Raw genomic sequence first — 19,176 nt, 5'->3', positions numbered from 1 at the left:
ACTGCTGCAAATAGACCTTTAGTACATGATGGTGAGGTGTGAGGACAGGGGAAGCATTCTAGAGTCCTATGATTAGATCTCAGTCTTTTTGCAACCCTGTGCCTCTGGACTGTAAGCAGGTGTTTCTCCTTCCTCAGTGTCTTTCCTCCCTCCTTGGGTGTTCCAGGATGGCTTAGTGGGCTAAAATTGAGTATTTTCCCTTCTCAGTTTAGCTAGACTCTGCTAACACCCCAGCAGGCTAGGCTCTGTTGTATTTCAAAATGCTTCTTTTTCTCCTCCCCCTGCCAGAAGCCACAGGCACTTTTCCTTCCATATGTGTTACCAGAGCCTGGTTGAGCTCCTGGAGGTAGATCCCCCAGTGTTGTAGACCACCCACTCCTGCCCCATGACTGGCACACCCCATGACTGGAGTTCCTAACAGAGTTGTCTGCGCTTAGCCTCCAGCAGCCGGTCAATTAAGGCTCAGGTTTTCCTACTCAGCACTGGTTCCTGGGGCAGCTTCATGCTCTGGGAAGCCGCATTCCCCACGTCGGCTTACAGGTCTCTCACCGTTCTGGGGAGTGTTTCCTTCTTTCCCTCCCTTGTGCATCCAAGACAGAGTTCTTGACTTTTCAGTCTGTTCAGCTTGTTCCTTGTTGAGCCCGGAGTGGTGACTTCCAAGTTCTTTATATGAGGAGCTGACAATAGGAAGTTAGGGCACTGAAACTCACACCTGCTCTTTTGGCTTCTTACCACTGAGTATCCTGAAAGATTTACATCTTATGATTTACAAGTAGAGGATAAGTACAGAAAACATTGGATTCATTTGGGGAGCCCAGAAGTTAAACTGTGGATGTTGTTACAATTTAATTGATTGTATAACCTCACCTTCAAAATACAGATTTTCATTGCATGTGGAGCCTCTTTCAAATCTAACTCCTTGAGTCCCTTTGATAAAAATTGAAATGATTCCATTGTCTGGAAACCTGAACTGTTAAAAATGCTCCACTGGGGGCTTGAGTTTCATTTGGTTTTGTCTGAAAAGGAGTTTAAGCGTGGATATTAAAGGGGTCGTCAGTGTTTTCTGTTCTTGACGAGTGAAATATAAAAGCAGTTTAGGAAAATACTTCTAGGATAGAGATTCTCCCAACTCTGAAGGTTTTACCAAATTTTCAGACTGCCTCATCTTCTAAACCCAGCTGCAACCCACACCAACTGCAGGGCTCGGTGGGCAGTTACTCTGTAATCCCTTCACCTCTCTGTGGCCTGTTCCTCCGGAAGCGTGATGAAGGGGACTCGAAGGTTCCCCATACGGTTCTATGAAAGATGTCCACCATACTCACTGTACTCGGGCCGCCCTCATTCCAAGTTCATCATACACCTTGTTCAACATGTTTACTTTTTAAATACTCAGAGAATTATCAGGTGGTTACATGACAGAGATGTTTGTTTTCACAGGCTAAACAGTGGGAGGTAGTTTAGACACACACTATGATGTAATAGGAAAGTGTCTAATTATTCCATTTTTGGCTCAGCTTTTAGTTTCAGGTAAAACTGCTGTTAGCAAGGCTCAACAAGTTTTGTAGCTTAGCACTCTTAGCACTATCTGCATGTGAGTTACTGGCTCACTAGCAATAATGGCCATGCGTTAGTCCCCAGTACACGAAATCTTCTCCTTGGCTTTAGCACTAGAGTTTAGTAAAGGATCTCAGCATCTCTGTCATCAGCAGTGTGGTTACAGAAAGCTCCAAAAGTGCCATGTGTATTTCAGCGTGCCCTACAAGCTGACTTGTAATATTCTCTGTCTGAACATAGAATCCCAAAAAATAAAATCCTAGAAGCAAAAGAACTAATGGTTCTTTTGCCTGGTTTGTTCATCCTGCTGTGTTAGGGTACAGGTTATGATTGGTCCTTGAACTGTCTTCATTGAGTAGAAGGAGCAAGGAATTTTGCTCAGTAATTGTTTATTTGGTTTGGGGACAAGGGACTGTGGCCAGAAGTAGACATGGTCCAAGATAAAGATTCAAGATCTGGGATGGCTAACTATTTCTGTAAAGGGCCAGTGAGTAAATACTTTAGCATTAATGGTCTGTGTGATCTCTGTTATAACCCTTCAGTGCTGCTGCTGTAGCATGGAAGCGGCCATAGAAGTACATAAACAAGTGCATGTGGCTGTGTCTCAGTAGAACTTTACTTACAGAAACAGGTGGTGGATGAGATAGGCCCATGGGCCATCCCCTATTCTAGATCCCTGAACATAGACCACTGAGCTGTTTGATTCTGACCTCCAGGAAAAAATAGCAGTAGTTTCCACTTATCTGAACTAATACACATAACCTTCAGTATTCCTAGCCAAGACTTCACCGTATTTGTATGTGATAAATTCGTTGTCAGAAAGAAGAGCATTTTTTCCTTGCTGGCTTCTTTGGGGGCTAACCCAAAATGTATTACTTATTTGTCATTTACACCCCACTTCCTTCCCAAAATAATTTGAGGTAGCTTATAGTAAAAGGCATGTATAGGTTTCAGCTGTCAAAATAGAGATGTAAATCTAAAACCACATGAAAATGTCACACAAAACAACCTCTGAATATTCCATTTCTACCCTCCAGCTCAAGCTGGTAGCTCAACCTTTTCGAGACTAAACAGTCTTTCGGACACCTCCTAAATTGAATACTGATGTTCCATGTTTTATCTTTTCTAGCATAATTTCCTTTCTGAAAAAATTTTTACCCCATGTTTTATAGTGAGTCTTCTACCAAAGGAAATGTTAATATCCGTCATTTTTCTTCTGATTGAAGTATAAGCCAAGAACTGTTATACAATGAATCAAGTACATGGAAGGAAAGAGAAAATTGTATGCTAACGAAAACTTTGGTGAGCAAGTGACCTATTCAGAACAAATTTCAGGGCTCTTGGAGAGTGGAGACTATATCCAATCAGTTAGAGGCTCATCCCTGCTCTGTGGGGAGGAGTGTTATGTTACTTTAGAATTAGGATGGTCAGAAGCCCACTTACAAGGTGCACGGGGGAGGTGAGGATTTGGGCTGGCAGCAGGGATGGGTGATTTCTGGTGGGTGATGCGGAAACAAAGTCAAGTGATTTGATGCACTGCCAGCTGGAATTGTAACTCCAAAGGTAATTCTAAAATAGGAAAATTGGTCTATGGGACAACAGTGAGTGTGTACAAATGACTCTAATATAAAATCCTAATTAATACTAGATTCAGCTGCTTAGCCAAGTGGCTGCTGAAGGTCATGTAAAGCCCAGGCCGAGGGTCTGCTTGGATCCCTGGCCCTGGGGAGGTGTGTCAGGTATGCTCATGCAGATGCTGGAATTTAAAGGAAAGAAATATGGAAATACTTCCCCAGAAAACCTGTGTACCAGGCAAGGATTCATTCACAAGTGAAGACAGAAGCAGCTCAGCTAACAACAGCAGAGTAGAGCCAGAAGCAAGACGGGGAGTATTAAGGACAAACAGACTACTGCCAGAATTGCAAGATATGGTAGTGGGCTAACTCTATGACACTTCAGAAATTCTATAACTAGCCTCTGGGAAGATGTCCAACATCCATTTTAAAGATATTTGATCTGCTCTGTGAGTCAAGAAATGTTCTAACCTTTAAATGGAAAAGAGAAATTAAGAATTTCCAACTTAAGCTGCAGCCCCTTCTCTTGTTCACTCTTGGTAAGAAGGCAGATTGGGGTAGTGTTGGGAGGGTGGAGGCAGTTTGTCATTATCCATCAAGGTGATTGGCACGGCATGCTCTTTGACTCTGCATCTGCACTTGTACAATATATCTTTTTTGAAAAAAATGCATACCGTCAAGCTGGCAAAGATGATCATTTCATTAAAAAAATGAGATGCAGAAAAAAAGTTGAGATTTCAGAAGTGTTGTGACTTCAGTACTCCATATAAGGGATTACAGATCTGGTTATACAAGTGTTTAAGTTTGGCAAGGATAAATTGTGATGTGGAAAAAGTAAATTTTAGGACAGCATATAAAGAATGATCCCTTTTCTTTGAAAGTAATAGTTCAGCATCTGCCATCAGCTCCGGTTTTGATCCCAGGATCCTAGGATTGAGTCCTGCATTGGGCTGCCTACTCAGCTGGGAGTCTGCTTCTTGCTTTCCCTCTGCCCCTCCTCCTGCCCGTGCTCTCTCGTGCACACACTCTGCTTTTCTCAAATAAATAAGTAAAATCTTCAAAAAAAAAAATAAAGGAAAGTAATAATTGTATGTGAAAATATATGCACAGAAGATCTAGAACCATGTGCAAAATTTCCTGTGGTGGTTATGGTGCGTGGACAGTTTGAAGTGTTTGAGAAAACAAGCTGCTTCTTATAGCCGACCATAAGTGAACCCCACCCTCTCTTCACTGTCACAGACACTGGAGGAGCAGGAGGTAGAGACAGTCTTCAAGTAGTGGGTTCAGCTTGAGAAGAACATGTCATTAGCAGTGAAAAGATGTTATATGAGGCTTTATGTCATCATTATAAACAAATACACATTGGGTAGTGTGTGTGAGACACCATGCAAGGCACTTGAGCTATACAACAGGGACAGAACAGGGCAGCCTCAAACAGACAGAACCCAGGTGTGACAAGGAAGCCAGGTGGAAGGTATGTTTAATTGGATGCATATTGGTGCCCAGGTCAGAGTAATAGCCATTTGTATTAAAATGAAATCGCTTGGGATCCCTGGGTGGCGCAGCGGTTTGGCGCCTGCGTTTGGCCCGGGGCGTGATCCTGGAGACCCGGGATCGAATCCCACGTCGGGCTCCCGGTGCATGGAGCCTGCTTCTCCCTCTGCCTATGTCTCTGCTTCTCTCTCTCTCACTGTGTGCCTATCATAAATAAATAAAATTAAAAAAAAAAAAAATGAAATCGCAAGTGTCCTAAATGGGTTTAAGTTTTCTTTCTCTTCAGTTTTCTTTCTTCATTTTAGCCTCCAAATGATGTGTTTAAAAATAGAGTTTTTGAGGATGATTAGTGTTTCAACTATGAAATCATAGGAAAAGGTCACCTGGCTGGCATGTGGCCACGACCCACAAAACCATCAAGTGGCTTTGGTTTCTTATTGCAACTATGTATCCCAGATTGGCCCTGTAGCCCCTCACTTTGCCTGAGGAAGAATCTCTAAACAATATCTTAATGCAGGTGGATAGGTAAACAGAGGTGTAGATAGATGGATAGATAAATAGGTACATAGATACATAGATACTTATGTATGTGAATATTTTTGCCACCTGTAACTTAGATGTTTGCATTTTCTTCCACAGAAAAAGCAAAGAACAAAAGATCTTTCTCGGGTATTCCATTCTTACAATCCATATGATCACAAGGTAAGAAAAGTTTGTTATTTGTGTGTTGGATAGAAGTCTTTCTGAACATAAAGCACAATTCTCACCAGTAGATAGTGATTTTGAAGTATGTTTTCCAATTACACTTATGTTCTCATTTTGTCAACTCTTTATCTAAGGAAGTCAGAAAATCTTTATTTCTGACCTAAAATAATCATACTTCATTCATATTAAAATCTACTCACACATGTTCTAGAATCTCAAAGATGATGTAAAGGCAGACTTGTGGGTGTAATTTATTTGGTTGTTTGTTTGTTTTTTCCAAGCACTGAAGTGATGGACTTGACTTTGAATTGGTAAAGATAGTTGAAATAGTAATTGCCAACTCTTTGATTTTCCATAGCTCTTGATAGTTATTTTTTCGAAATAAAATCCATAATAGAGCAGTACATAGCATAATATCTGAAAGATCGACTGCCAAAAGTTTTGCTGCACAGAAGACCAAATATCACCATGACTCGTATGAATTCATCCCCCAGCTTTATAAACCCATGGCCAGTGTTGGTTCATTCGTACCCCATGCTTTTCACTCCCTGTATTTCTAGACATCTTTTTACTTAGAAGCATTTCACCAAATATTTGTAAAAGATAAGAACTCTTAAAAAAAAAAAAAAAGCACTTCTGTTTTTAAAGAAAATGCTCAACACCACATCATCATAGGGAAATATATTACAAGATTCCCGAGACTTGTGCACAACTTCTATATCATGGAAGGTTCTAGTAAATCTGTTAATTTGAGGGATTTCAGAAGCGAACAAAAAATTTGCACACTTGAAATGCTAATATAAACTTAAATCTTTATCTATGAATTTACAAGGAGACATGTGGTGGGGATTTTTTAACTAGCCAAAATAAGTAGTGTGAAAACTATTTTCCTCAGTTGAGAATTACTGGAGATGTCTGGATTCAGGAGGAAAAACTGTGCCAGTTGTTCATAGAAGTTGAAAGATTTTCAGTAGCTTCTGGTGTTTCTATAGTGACCAATTGACTTTCAGCACCAACAATTTGTGAAAGAGGTGTTTATGCTTCGTGTGACCATGGTAATATACAGTACTAAAAATTATAGCACTTCCAGTTGCATTTTTCAAGTTAAACCAATCACTTTGCAGAATATGGCAATTTGTTTGAAAGAGATCAGGAGAGCCAGTAATGCCTGACAAGTAGCGAGAGAAGGTGCAGGCTGATAAGTAATACGCTAGCAAAAGGGAAGGAGATTGGCCAGGTTCCTGATAGGAATGTTGCTGTTTTTTAGATGAAGCCATTTAATTAACATAAATGCAGCAGTGGCTAAAGTTAAATTCAAGAACAACAAAAGGCTGTGACAAATCAAAGGTTTTGCCTGACTTGTCTAAATCTTGCCCACTTCTAACATTTTTTAATTCACAGTTAAGGGAAATTCCATTATCCTTTTATTAGAACTCTTAATGGAACTTGGCCATTTGCAGCTTCTACCGGCTTCCTCTTCATATCCTTTGTGGCATTGTATCAAAGTCACCTCAGGATTATTTTGGCTTCTCTTGTGAAGACTCCATTCCTCTACAAATTAGTCATTGGGCAATGAGGAATTGAATGTAAATGCTAGATGGGGTTCCTTTTGATCTTTCCTTTAAGATCGGTAATAAATGGTAATAAATTATCGTAAGGAGCTAGAGTGCTTGATGAGTGATTTTTGAAGTTCCAAAGGTTTGGCCTGTTGGCATTCTGCTTTATTTTGCATGTGGAGGGATGGAAACGGGGAACATTTCCAGGCAGCTCCTGCCGCGTTCTCTACCTCCATCCAGGCACGCCTCATCGGCTCACTGTCAACCTTTTCTTCTGTGGATGAGTGTCTACAAAGACTAGCATCACAGGGATTGAGTAACATACATTCTTTCTCATTAGAATATCCCTTTTTCTCCCCTCCATAAATAAAATAGAAGGGGGTTGCAATTCAAGTTGCTTTGTCATTTTAAGTACCCAATTATATTCGAACAAATTAGCTCTCGAAGCAGATAGGTTGTAGCATAAAATGTTTCATAAGATGTGGTTAGAGTTGGCTTAAACATCTCAAGCTCAGTGAGATTTCTATAGTGATCTTTAGGTTAAATATATACATACATTATAAATCAAAGCTTATATAAAATACAGGCTTTCTGCAATTTGCTTTTAAAAAAAGAATACAGGGCAGGGAGTGGGTAGGGTACAATAAAATCAGATTGGCCGTGTGTTGATGATTATTGAAACTGAGTGATGAGTTTATGGGGTTCATCATGCTATTCTGCTTGCTTGCTTGCTTTTTTTTTTTTTTTTCATGATGGAAATTTTCCTGGGAGTGAATGTTGTGGCATTCTTTTCCTTCTCTAGCTAGATTCCTTTTATTGTTAATTTTTCCCTTGACGTAAATTTATACCAAAGAAGGAACACTCAGCATTTCAGTGGGTTGGTTATGCTGAGTACACTCAGAAATGCAGCTCCTGGTCTAAAGTTGGCATAATTTCCTGGGGCTTCATCCCAAATTATAGTGGGTCACTTAAATGATAGCCTAGCTTGCTAGAAACTGTTAAAACAGTGGTAATTACAAAGGATAGTTAATACAACCGTAGTGTTCTCAGTAAATCAGTTATGTTTGCTCTTCTTTCCTCCCCAACGCCCCCAACCCTACCAAGATTGCTTCTGCCTGACCCCAGGCACAGGAAAGTCACCAGGTTAAACAAATGTGTTGTTTGAGTGAGGCCAGGTGCACTTCTTAACCATACTCTGAAGCCATTGTTTACGTTGTAAATGGTCAGTTGGTTTTCTCTCAAATGCTGTTGCAGAAAGCAAATAAAGCTTAGAGCAAAATGTGCACTCAAAACGAGTCTTAAGGAAAATATCTGATTTATTTTTTATACTCTAAGACAAATTTTGCTGGAGATGAGAAGAATTTCATTTTGGAGCATTATGTCTGGTTCCATGACCATTTTTTTAAGAAAACAATATTCAGTTCTTATACTACAGATTTGGACAGAATGGCTTGACACAAAGCTAATTCCCATTTTTCTGTCATAATAAAAGGGAACATTGGTAAAGAGTATCCAAAGCAGCGGGTAATCTGATTTTGTTTTGTGCACTGTATGCTGTCCTCTGTTATTTTAATAAACACATAATAAACATAGCTTGTAATTTCTGAAAACGCACCATGCTAACTACCAGGAAAGGTTACAGGTCCAGAGGCCTTCCATGTCACTAGAGTTGAATTTTTTCTTTGGATAAGTTATGGGTAAGTAGAGTAGTAGGCTATAATTAGAACACTTTTTATTAAAACCCTGCTTATTAGCATGTGCTTTGTCTCTGGCCTGAAAGAAGTATTGCCATGCATATAAAAGATCTCCCTCTCTCTCTCTCTTTCCTTTTCTTCCCCCCATTTTTTCTTTCTTGTTAGATTTTATCAGAGCTATGTGTTCAGGGGAGAAATCTCAGTTTATTAGCTAAACAAAGATGTTTATAATCTGCTAATGTAAAAAGCTATTATAAAACATGAAGATGCTTGGAAGGAAAAAGCATACAATTCTGTTTCAGTCTATAGTGGTTTTTAACATCTGCATAATGAATTTTCTAAATACAGTTAATCTGCATAATTTTATATATATTCCACCATTAAAAGTGAGTCTTTAACCCATCACCACTGTTATAGGTTCTGTATTTTGTGAAGTGGGCATCTCATGTTCTTTCAGTGACTATTATTATTTTAATAATTTTATACATTCATGGACACAAATGAATGGACACACGTGAGAAGAAATGTCATCATAAAACTATGTTGGTAGAAAAAGCTTTTCTTCCGTCAACCTTATTTTTTGGTGGCTAGTGTTATTTTAATGATTTTTCTGCAGACACAGACATACATCAGCTAAACTATAAACAGTTCATATGTGCTCCCCAAAACAGCTACGTATGGATATGCTTGATGAGTTAGCACTGGAGCAATTAGAAAACAAATCCTAGTGCTTTGCACAGCCAGAGGCCTTTGATGCAAGAGTTTCTGCTCTCTGAAACCCGGCTCAAAGTCTGCAAGTCTGCCAGCCCGCCAGCCAGGACCCAGCCTGTCCAAATCCTGGCTTAATTCTCTCTCCCCACCTCATTACTTCTTCAAGTCCTCCCATCCACAAGCCATCCACTTTTAAAAAGAATATTTCTAACAAACATAGATGTCTGGTTTCCCTAAAAACAATCAACCCTAGCAGCAGTCACAGAGAGAGTGGTTATTGCTTCAAGAAGCCAGAGCTCCATTAAAAAGTGGCGGCATACTAAAGTGAAGGCAAGGGCAAGGCCATAAAGATACTAAGTCATTAACAAAGGAACACCAAAAGTACAGCTTCCCAGGACCAGTTAATTTGGACCCAAATACCCAGAGATCCCTACACAGTTTAGTAGTCCCAGAGTGAAATAATTGGACCTAAATTACATCAAGAAGCAGATGTTTTAAAATAGAGCTTGTCTATTTTTAGAAACATTGCTATTTTAAGGATAGATATTATTTATCTTAGAAAGTCTAGGAATAGCTGATTTTTAAAGGTTAGGTTGAATGAAGTATTACTATAGAATGCAGTTTAATAACAGAGAAATGGTAAGAGTGGTTGAACATGTGTTGGTCGTTGGGTAAAGGACCACAAACGTGTGTGAGCAGAAAAAATGAGGATAGGATCCATATTCCCCCCAAATTACTTATTTATATAATTCTATAAAAATATTAAAGTATATGATATTTTTATCTAAAGATTTATGCTAGGCATAACTTGAGTAGAAGAATTGTAAGTAATATACAAATACAGTGCATTCTTAAGTGTAATACTAAATATACGAAAAAAGGTCTATGTGAATTTGCATCACTCATGCTTCCTAAGACTACCTGAAGCACTGCTATTAATTCAAACACATCTGGGAATTCATGTCTTCTAGTGTACAGTGAAATATGGTTTAATAAAAAGTGTAAAAAAAATATTGTTTGTGGTTTCATGTGATCAGAAGCATACAGCAAAAATTTATTTTAAAAGTCTTGGGGGAAAAAAGTCTTGGGTCATACCACCATCTTTCCTTCCCCAAGAGACTGTTCACCTCTGTGACATCAAGTTTCATAAACACATATGTCATACCTGGAGCAAAAGGGGCAGTTGCACTTTAGAAATCCTGTATTGATCTACATTTCTCCCTTAATCAGATTCGCCTAGTGATTTAAGATAACAAAAGTCACTTTACCCAGCTCTCTCTGTTCAAAGAATAATGGCCATTTGACGCAGTCCCGAGGCAGCCACAGGATTGTCAAGCCTTCATTATTCCCTGTGCTTTGAGGAACATAATGTAGCAACAGAGTGCCTTGAGTGGTTCTTCTCGAGAGGGAGATGGGAATTTGGATCCCTGCCTGCTGGCCCCGTTGAGCTCTGAGCTATCTGCTGTCTGGAAATAGCATATTCAGTTTTTAATGGATCCGGCACTCTATGATAGCCAGATTTTCATGGCACATGCGGATAAAGAAACAAGTTATTGATTTGGCATGTTTATGCCATGCTTAAAACAGTTCTCCGCAGCAGATTGTCCAAAGCCATTTGTGCACTTAACTCTCTTCCCCATTGCTGGCAAAGACTAAAAAATGTTTAAAAAGTCATTTCAGGGATGTTGCTAAATATCAGGAACAAGTGGATAAATGTCCGGCTGATTAAGTGGCCGTATTGTTGTAACACATGCCGTACTAACACCACGCTCAGGAGATGGCGTTGATGCATGGGGAAGCCAGTTCTCCAGTAAGTAGCAAACCATTCTCATGGGCCCTGGGAGCTCTACTCTAGAGCCAAATGACTAACTCAGCCTCAAAATAAAAGGCATAACTAAAGCGCTCCCTTGGTGGAAAATCTGTGCTCCCGTTTGTTAAAATGTCTTTCTTCTCAAGGTGATCATATACTTGTTACCAAAGAGACAGACATTGTTCGGCTGTGTTTTATTTTTTATTTGTGTGTGTGTGTGTGTGTGTGTGTTATTTCAGCAGTAGATGTATCTAACTCCCCTTTTGCTTCCTGATCCATGTCATCCTGACCCAAAGCCACTTCCCTCATTTTTAACCCTCCTCAGCTTGTGATTCAAGTGCAGTAAGTCATGTTTCCTTGAGCCTACCCTTGCCAATGGATTCTGTGTATTTTTCTCTTTTCCTTCTAAAATGACATCTAAAAACTAAACCTTTTTTTTTTTTTTTTACACATTAGTTTATGTTGTGACTGTAACTGCAAGGATGGAGGGTATGGAAGTATGTGTCAATGGCAGAGATATTTCCAGGGCCCGAAGGACTGACAAAGAGAATGGAATCCGAGTGGACCTTTTATTGTTATTATTATTATTATTATTATTATTATTATTATTATTATTAAACTCTTTGACATACACCATGTAACTGGCGCTATTCTCAAAGCTTTATGTATATGCATACCTAATTTACTCTTAATACCCAGCCTCTGTGATGAAAACTCTCAGTATCCCCTATTCTACAGATGAGGAAACAGACACAGAGATTCAGTGACTGCTCAGAGTAGGTTACAGAGCAGTTTCCTATGTCACCCCTGACATAGGAGCTGAAAAGCCCGAGTGTAAGATACTCTAATAAAAGGTAGATTGACAGCTTAAGCCCAAGGTCAAAGTGGGTCTTACCCTGTCTCTTTCCCCAACTTCCAAGTCTAAATTTAAATAGGTAACCTCTAGTTAGAAAGAGGTGTGAAAAGGAATAAGAGAAACAGAAGTCAGAAGTAGGGGACAAGCATTGAGGATTCCATTGAATGACCTCCGGGTAAAGCAGACAGTAGAGCAGCCAAGCTGATCATGAAAACCAGCACTGTCACCTCCACTCTCCATCCACCCCATCCCACCCCCCACCCCCGCCCACCTGATTGATTCACCATCAGCCTGGGGCAAAGACATCTTGAATAAAGCGGGTGTTGGGGCTAATACCACCAGAGACCAACAGATCAAGCTCATCCTGCGCTCCATTCCTCCTAGAGCCCTGTCCAACTGGCTTTCTTCCTTGACTCTTCACTGTGCAGCTGAGGGCGGGGCAGGTGTGGCTGGCAGCCCAAGGCTTCACACCAAAGGGTAGGAATTCTTTAGGACCAACACAGCAGAAGGTGTCCAGGCCACAGAAACAGGGTCAGTCAGAGTCTAAATCACTGAGAAAGGTTGGGGAGAAAAGGAGAAAATCCTGTAAAGCCAGGACACATCAATAGGAAACTGGCAGCAGGGCAGCTAGAAACAGGTAAGAAGGTGTCCCGTTCACTTATCCAGACACCAGCGGGCATTCATGACTTCCTTTAACAGGCAGGTAGGGTCGTGATGCAGAAGATGGAAAGTTTCCCAGATCCTGGGATAAGAATGTTGTATTTATTTATTTATTTATTTATTTATTTATTTTAAATTTTTACTTTATTTTTTTATTTATTTTTATTTTTTTATGATAGTCACAGAGAGAGAGAGAGGCAGAGACACAGACAGAGGGAGAAGCAGGCTCCATGCACCGGGAGCCCGACGTGGGATTCGATCCCGGGTCTCCAGGATCGCGCCCTGGGCCAAAGGCAGGCGCCAAACCGCTGCGCCACCCAGGGATCCCAAGAATGTTGTATTTAGTAGATTACTCTCTCTGTGTCGCCTCTCCACCCACACACTCTCAGAAATACTAGTAACCGACTAGAAAGCAACGTTCACGATGAAATCCTTTGCCAACATTCAGCTTAAAAGTATTGATAAAAAATAATCAAAAGAAGGTCTACATAGATATGGCAGTTAGCGTACTTTCAAATGATTTCTCAAACCTCAAAGAATCTCCGTTTTTACTGCCATTGGTTGTATGCCGCCTCTGCGAAGTTCACTAGCATCAGGAAGAAATGAGCAAAGGGCAGAGGAGCTAGAGCATGGGTACTACAGCCACCCCTGGGCTGCCTCCCACTGCTCCAGCAGCCACCCCGCTCGTCCTCCATCGGCAGCCTCTGCACCTGCCTAACCCTGTTTTGTGCCTCCTCGCCACTGTGCACTACCCACTTACCAACCCTTCCTGTTTCCACTGGGATGATGTGTCTGACTAGCACAATATCCACTGGATATGTTAGGCTTGCCGGAATTAGCAAGTATAAATGCAGGACACCCAGTTAAATTTGAATTTCAGATAAACAGTGATCATTTTTTAATATAAATTATGTCCCATGCAATAAGTGGCACATAGTTATATTAAAAATGTATTCATTCATCTAAAATTCATATGCAACTAGGTGTTCTCGTTTTATCTGGCAACCCAGGCTGCATGTGTATGACATATTTCACTTTGGCAAGTTGAGATAGAAAGGTGAAAAGAAAGTCCAAAATGGAATGAAATTTTTAAAAAATGATTTTAAAGCCTTGCCTGCATTTAATGTGAAGGACGTGAGAATGTGTGTTCCTGTTCCTCATCCCATCCTTATTTGTATAACATGCCTGGCCTCCTCTCAAAGGCTGACACCTATGTCAGATATTTTAATTAAGAAGATAGAACAGGGGCACCTGGTGGGTCAGAGGGTTAAGCATCTGCCTTCAGCTCAGGTCATGATCTCAGGGTCCTGAGATCGAGCCCAGTGTTGCGCTCCCTGCTTGGTAGGGAGTCTGCTTCATCCTTTCTCTCTGCCCCTCCTCCTGCTTGCACGTACATGGTCTCTCTCTCTCCCCAAATTAGTAAATAAATAAATGATCTTAGAAAAAAAAGAAGAAGAAGATAGAACCTACCAGAGGAGAAGTGGGGGGGGGGGTGTGGGGGAAACAGGTAATGGGGGGGTAAGGAGGGCACTTGCGATGGCACCAATGATGTATGCAAGTGCTGAATCACTATATTGTAAACTTGAAGCTAATATTACACTGTATGTTAAGTAACTGGGATTTAAATAAACACTTAAATAAAAAAAAGACGATAAAACAACTTGTTCAATTGACCTTAGTTCTCTAAAATCTTATAATAATGTTTTAACCTGGGAAGTCTGTCTGGAAAATTGCTTAGAAGACACAAACAGAAGTTAAATTAAAACGTACCCATACTTTATTTTCAAAGAATGAGGATTTTCATTTCCCCCCTGAAAAAGTACACTTTGTTTCTCAGCAATATGTTTTATCATAAAATATAATTAATGACTTCTTCATAGCCGAAGTTGTTTCTATTGAGATACACGGAGAAACATTAATGCTAGTGATGCTCACAGCCGGCACTGAGGGCAGGCACTAGAGAAATGAGGAAGCTAGTTCTGCCTTTTACTTTTTTTTCTCTTTAGCTCTACTGCTCAAGTTTTAAGACTGTCGAGAGTCCTGTGATTGGTGGAGTGTGGGTTGATGCTGTTTGCAGAATGGGCTCCCCAGGCCTGGCCTGTGTCTTCCTCAGCACATTATTAACAGAGGCTGAAAGGCCCCAGTCTGTGCACCGCTCTCATGTGATTACCAACCTGCCATACACATTCTGACTTGCACAATTTCCAGAATTCTGTTGACCAAGGATAGTGAAATGCAAGTATTTCCACGGGCCAATAATTCATTTTCTCAAGGGTTTTTTGCGCAAGATTAAGAAGACAGGATTACAGTTAGCATCTGTGGTGCTTCTTTAGTGTATACATTAACACTCTTCTCTTGAAATTGGAAAACTGGAATTCTAGCATCTGGGGAGAAAAAAGTTAACTAGCTTCTTCTAATGACTGTTAATATTTTCCATTATTCAACACTACCTTTGGGTGCCTTTCAAAATTCCAGAGATATTTTAAACGCACACGTGTCAAATAAAAATAAAAGAGTTTTAAAAACTCAAGTTCTTTTTAATTTAGCTCCGTTAATATATGAAACACACGTGGGTAAGAAGGGAGACTATCCCATTTTTAATTACCGTAAAGTATAATAATCAGCTACTGTGCATTAAAAAAAAAATCTTCCTAATTCAATTTAGGACTTTTTCTTTTGAAGGGGGATGATTTTAAAGCTGTGTGTGTCTTTACTCCTCACTTTTTATTTCTTATCAACACTTTCTTTTTCTGATTTGATTTAAAATTTTAAGTTGATGCCCTTAAGGGTACAATTGGCCTCCCCCCCCTCCCCAAGACATTCTTATATTCTCTTGGGTTTGTTTTTTGTTTTTTGTTTTTTTTCAGTTGTCTGTAGGTACAGGCTGATTATCTTCACCTATCCATTCTTTGCAGTCATGATTTCTTACCATTCCTCTTTGCATTTCTCCACGCAGTTTCTTAGGTATTTTCACCTTTTGCCCTCCAAAATGTTTCTGCCTGGGGGTATAACTCTTGGGATCTTCAACATGGTGATCCTGGTACTTCCATTCCGCTGGAGATAGTAACTGACAACTCAGCGCTGGGGTCTGCCCTCCCTACATATCGTCTCAAACCATAGAGCTGGGAATGAACACCTTTAGAGCTCATTGTAATCTTACTGCCCCCTCACCACACCTCTACTGTATAGGTAAGGAAAGCATTCGTTTGTCCTATTGAATTCATTCTTCAAAGCCCAGTTTAATTTCCCCTTCTTTGCATCTTTTCTGACCCCCCACAGGAAATCATTCTTATGCTACTCCTTTGATGGGCATCTGCCTTTATTCCTTGACTTGTTATGCTCTTAGATTTCAGTTCCATTCAGTAAATGTGAGTTTTTCCCTAGAAGACAGGCACAATAACATGAATAATAACATGGAAAAGATGCTTGGAATCTAATGGGGTCGCAGAGGGAGATGGCAACAAATAGTACATTGAATTAGGTTGCTATGTTATATATTTATTATTAGCATAACTATTCCACCCTGTTGCACTGTGAATGTCTTTAGGACAGAAAGCATATCTTGGTGGAGGTTTTTTTCCCCACTCTAAGAAAAGACCCTGAATTAGAGACTAGAATTTAATATGCTGTATGTATGAAGTGTATTTTACTTTTCTTTTGATCTGCATCCCTAACTCTACAAAAGCACTTCCACATCACCCCATGGAAAATACAGGCTTAAAACCCTGTATTTTGGTGCTCTGTCCATGTCACTACATAGGTGGGATGTTCCAGGAGTAATGGCCACAGCTATGGGAGAAGGTCCAAAGTTTGTTCTTGGCTTTTAATTATAAAATCTGTAATGGGGGCACCTGGGTGCTCAGTGGTTGAGCATCTGCCTTTGGCTCAGGTTGTGATCCCGGGGTCCTGGGATCGGGTCCTGCATTGGGCTCCCCACGAGGAGCCTGCTTCTCCCTCTGCCTATGTCTCTCCTCTCCGTGTGTCTCTCATGAATCAATGAACTAAAATATTTAAAATCTGTAATAGAATGCTTAATACTGTATTCAAAGGAAGTCTTCCTCCTAACCCTTACAGACTCTTATTCCCTTCTCCAGAAGCAATCATTATTTCTGGTTTTATGTGTATATTTCTAGAGTTATTTTTGCATCTATCAACACATAGCTACATGTGTGTTTTTATATAGACACTTATTTTTTTATTCAGATGTTAACATAACTATAAATTCTTATGCTTTTTTTTTTTCACTTGATAGCATGTTTTGGAGATAATTTCAGTCAGTACATAAAGAGCTACCTCATTCCTTTTTTTTTTTTTTTTTTTTAATGATAGTCACACAGAGACAGAGAGAGAGAGAGAGAGAGGCAGAGACACAGGCAGAGGGAGAAGCAGCCTCCATGCACTGGGAACCCGACGTGGGATTCGATCCCGGGTCTCCAGGATCGCGCCCTGGGCCAAAGGCAGGCGCTAAACCGCTGCGCCACCCAGGGATCCCAGAGCTACCTCATTCCTTTTTAAAAAAGTAAATGTGTATATTCCATACCAGATATTGACTATATTTAACTGGATTCTTACTGATGGATCCTTGGGTAGCTTCTGATCCTTTCATCTTAACAGGCAGTGCTGCAGTGTATTATCTCACAAACGTATCATTTCATATATGTATAAATATTAACTGTATGATAGATATCTAGAAGTAGAATGGCTGCATTACATAAGTGAGTGCGTTTTAAATCCTAAGTATCTCAAGTTACCCAGTAAACAAGGTGCTCCAGGGTATCGACAAAATAAAACAGTGTTTCCTCACACCCTTCCCTATATACTGTGTCAACTGAGTTTTAAAATCCTTTCCTCTGGGGTGCCTGAGTGGCTCAGTTGGTTAAGCATCTGCCTTCGGCTCTGCTCATGGTCACAGGGTCCTGGGACCATGTCAGGCTCCCTGCTCAGTGGAGGGTGACCCCTCCTTTCACTCTGCTCTCTCTTACTATAAATAAATAAATAAATAAATAAATAAATAAATAAATAAATAAATAAATAAAAAATCTTTTTTAAAAATCCTCTTCTAGGGAAAAAGTTTTATTAAAATATATCAATTTATATGTATCATTTATAAATATTTTTATGTTTATTATATTTCCCTTTATATTTCTATTTTGAGTATAGCCACTCAGTTGTTAGAAATATTCACAAAGAATAATTTGGTCTTTGAGTTTATATAGCTACCTCTACATTGAGAACTTTAAGTTCTAAGTCCTATACCTACCAGCTGTATGACCTTGTGTTTTCTTTATTTCTGTAAAAGGAGAATAATACTATACTTCATAGACTCTAGAACACTATTAATTATAAGTCTTGCCACTGACTTATATAACACCAGGGAAGGAAAGAGGCATTACTCATTATAATGTCAAGACTGCTGATTAGAAGACACTTCTCAACTGAGAGATACTAAACGTAAAGAAATGTGAATTTTAGACTGTGAAGTTGGCAAGTACCTGCCTTATAGGACTGTCATAAGGGTGAAATGGAAGGCTTCCAGAAGAGTACCCAGTGCATAGTAAGTGGTCAACTTAACAGTGACTATTCCTGTTCTTAAAGTAGAGGTAGAGTTATTAAAATGTTAGCTCAACCACTGGTATCCAGCACATAGTACATCGTCAGTAACTGATCCCATTATCAGTGTTATTATTAATGCGATGTATAGTTATTTATAGTTATTAGAATGCAAGCAGGAATTTTGTCTGTTTTATTGAATACTTTTTCTTCAACACCTAAAACAGTGCTTGGCATATGGAAGGTGCTTTATAAATATTTAGTGACTGAGGAAATTAATTTATTTCTTCCTCCAAAACTTCAGAAGAAGTATACGTAGGAATCTAATTTTTCCTGAGTAGCAAGTGCAGTGGCTGGTGATCTCAGGGTTCTGTTTTCTTTGACTTTCCCCTTCCTGCCCCTTACTCACCCAGACTTCTGGACCTCATCACAAACCACATGATTTCCTTTAAAACAAAAAAACAAAAAAACCCAGAAAACACCTGAGCCCTATGGAGCTCAGTGTAAACATTTAAAACCAGACTTTTATTTATAAAATCAAAAACTTTGACTAGAAGGGACTCTTCAGAATATTATTGGTATAACTTTTTTTCCCTAAACCCTAGTCAAAGTGTATTTTTTATAATCTGTGCAGGTTCCTATTAAGCATCTGATAAGATTTGTGTTAAGTCCTCCATTTTAGAGTCTGCATTTTAAAAATACAATGTTCTCTTTTTACAACTGATCTAGTCATGGGCTCTTGTTATGCATCCACTACAGAAGGAGTAAAGAAATAAGACCTTTTCTTTTGAAAGTTCTTTTGAAAGTATTTTTTTAATTGAACCTGAGCTCTTATGGAAAGCCTTTGCTTCTTCCTGGCTATACAGATGTGGGCTTTAGAAAACTCTTCGGTGTTATATAAAGCATGTATCCTTTACCTTCTGCTTTTTGAATTTTAGTATTTTCTCACTTCAGACTGATTGATTTGATAGACTTTGCTTTATTTAACTTGGTTACAGGCATTAGAATATTT

General features: G+C 39.6%; 1 protein-coding gene across 4 annotated transcripts in view; it reads left to right on the top strand.

Annotated features, from left to right (window-relative positions):
• Positions 1-19,176, top strand: part of CDKAL1 (CDK5 regulatory subunit associated protein 1 like 1) — a 647,296-nt gene that overhangs the window by 525,040 nt on the left and 103,080 nt on the right. For all 4 annotated transcript variants that reach the window (XM_041769778.1, XM_041769777.1, XM_041769775.1 and 1 more), the window contains one exon: positions 5,262-5,324. In XM_041769778.1, coding sequence (XP_041625712.1) covers positions 5,262-5,324 — 63 coding nt within the window. The remainder of the gene's footprint in view (positions 1-5,261; positions 5,325-19,176) is intronic.

Source organism: Vulpes lagopus, chromosome 10 (assembly GCF_018345385.1).
Source record: "Vulpes lagopus strain Blue_001 chromosome 10, ASM1834538v1, whole genome shotgun sequence".
Lineage (NCBI taxonomy): Eukaryota > Metazoa > Chordata > Mammalia > Carnivora > Canidae > Vulpes > Vulpes lagopus.
This window is presented reverse-complemented; position numbering and strand designations above follow the sequence as displayed.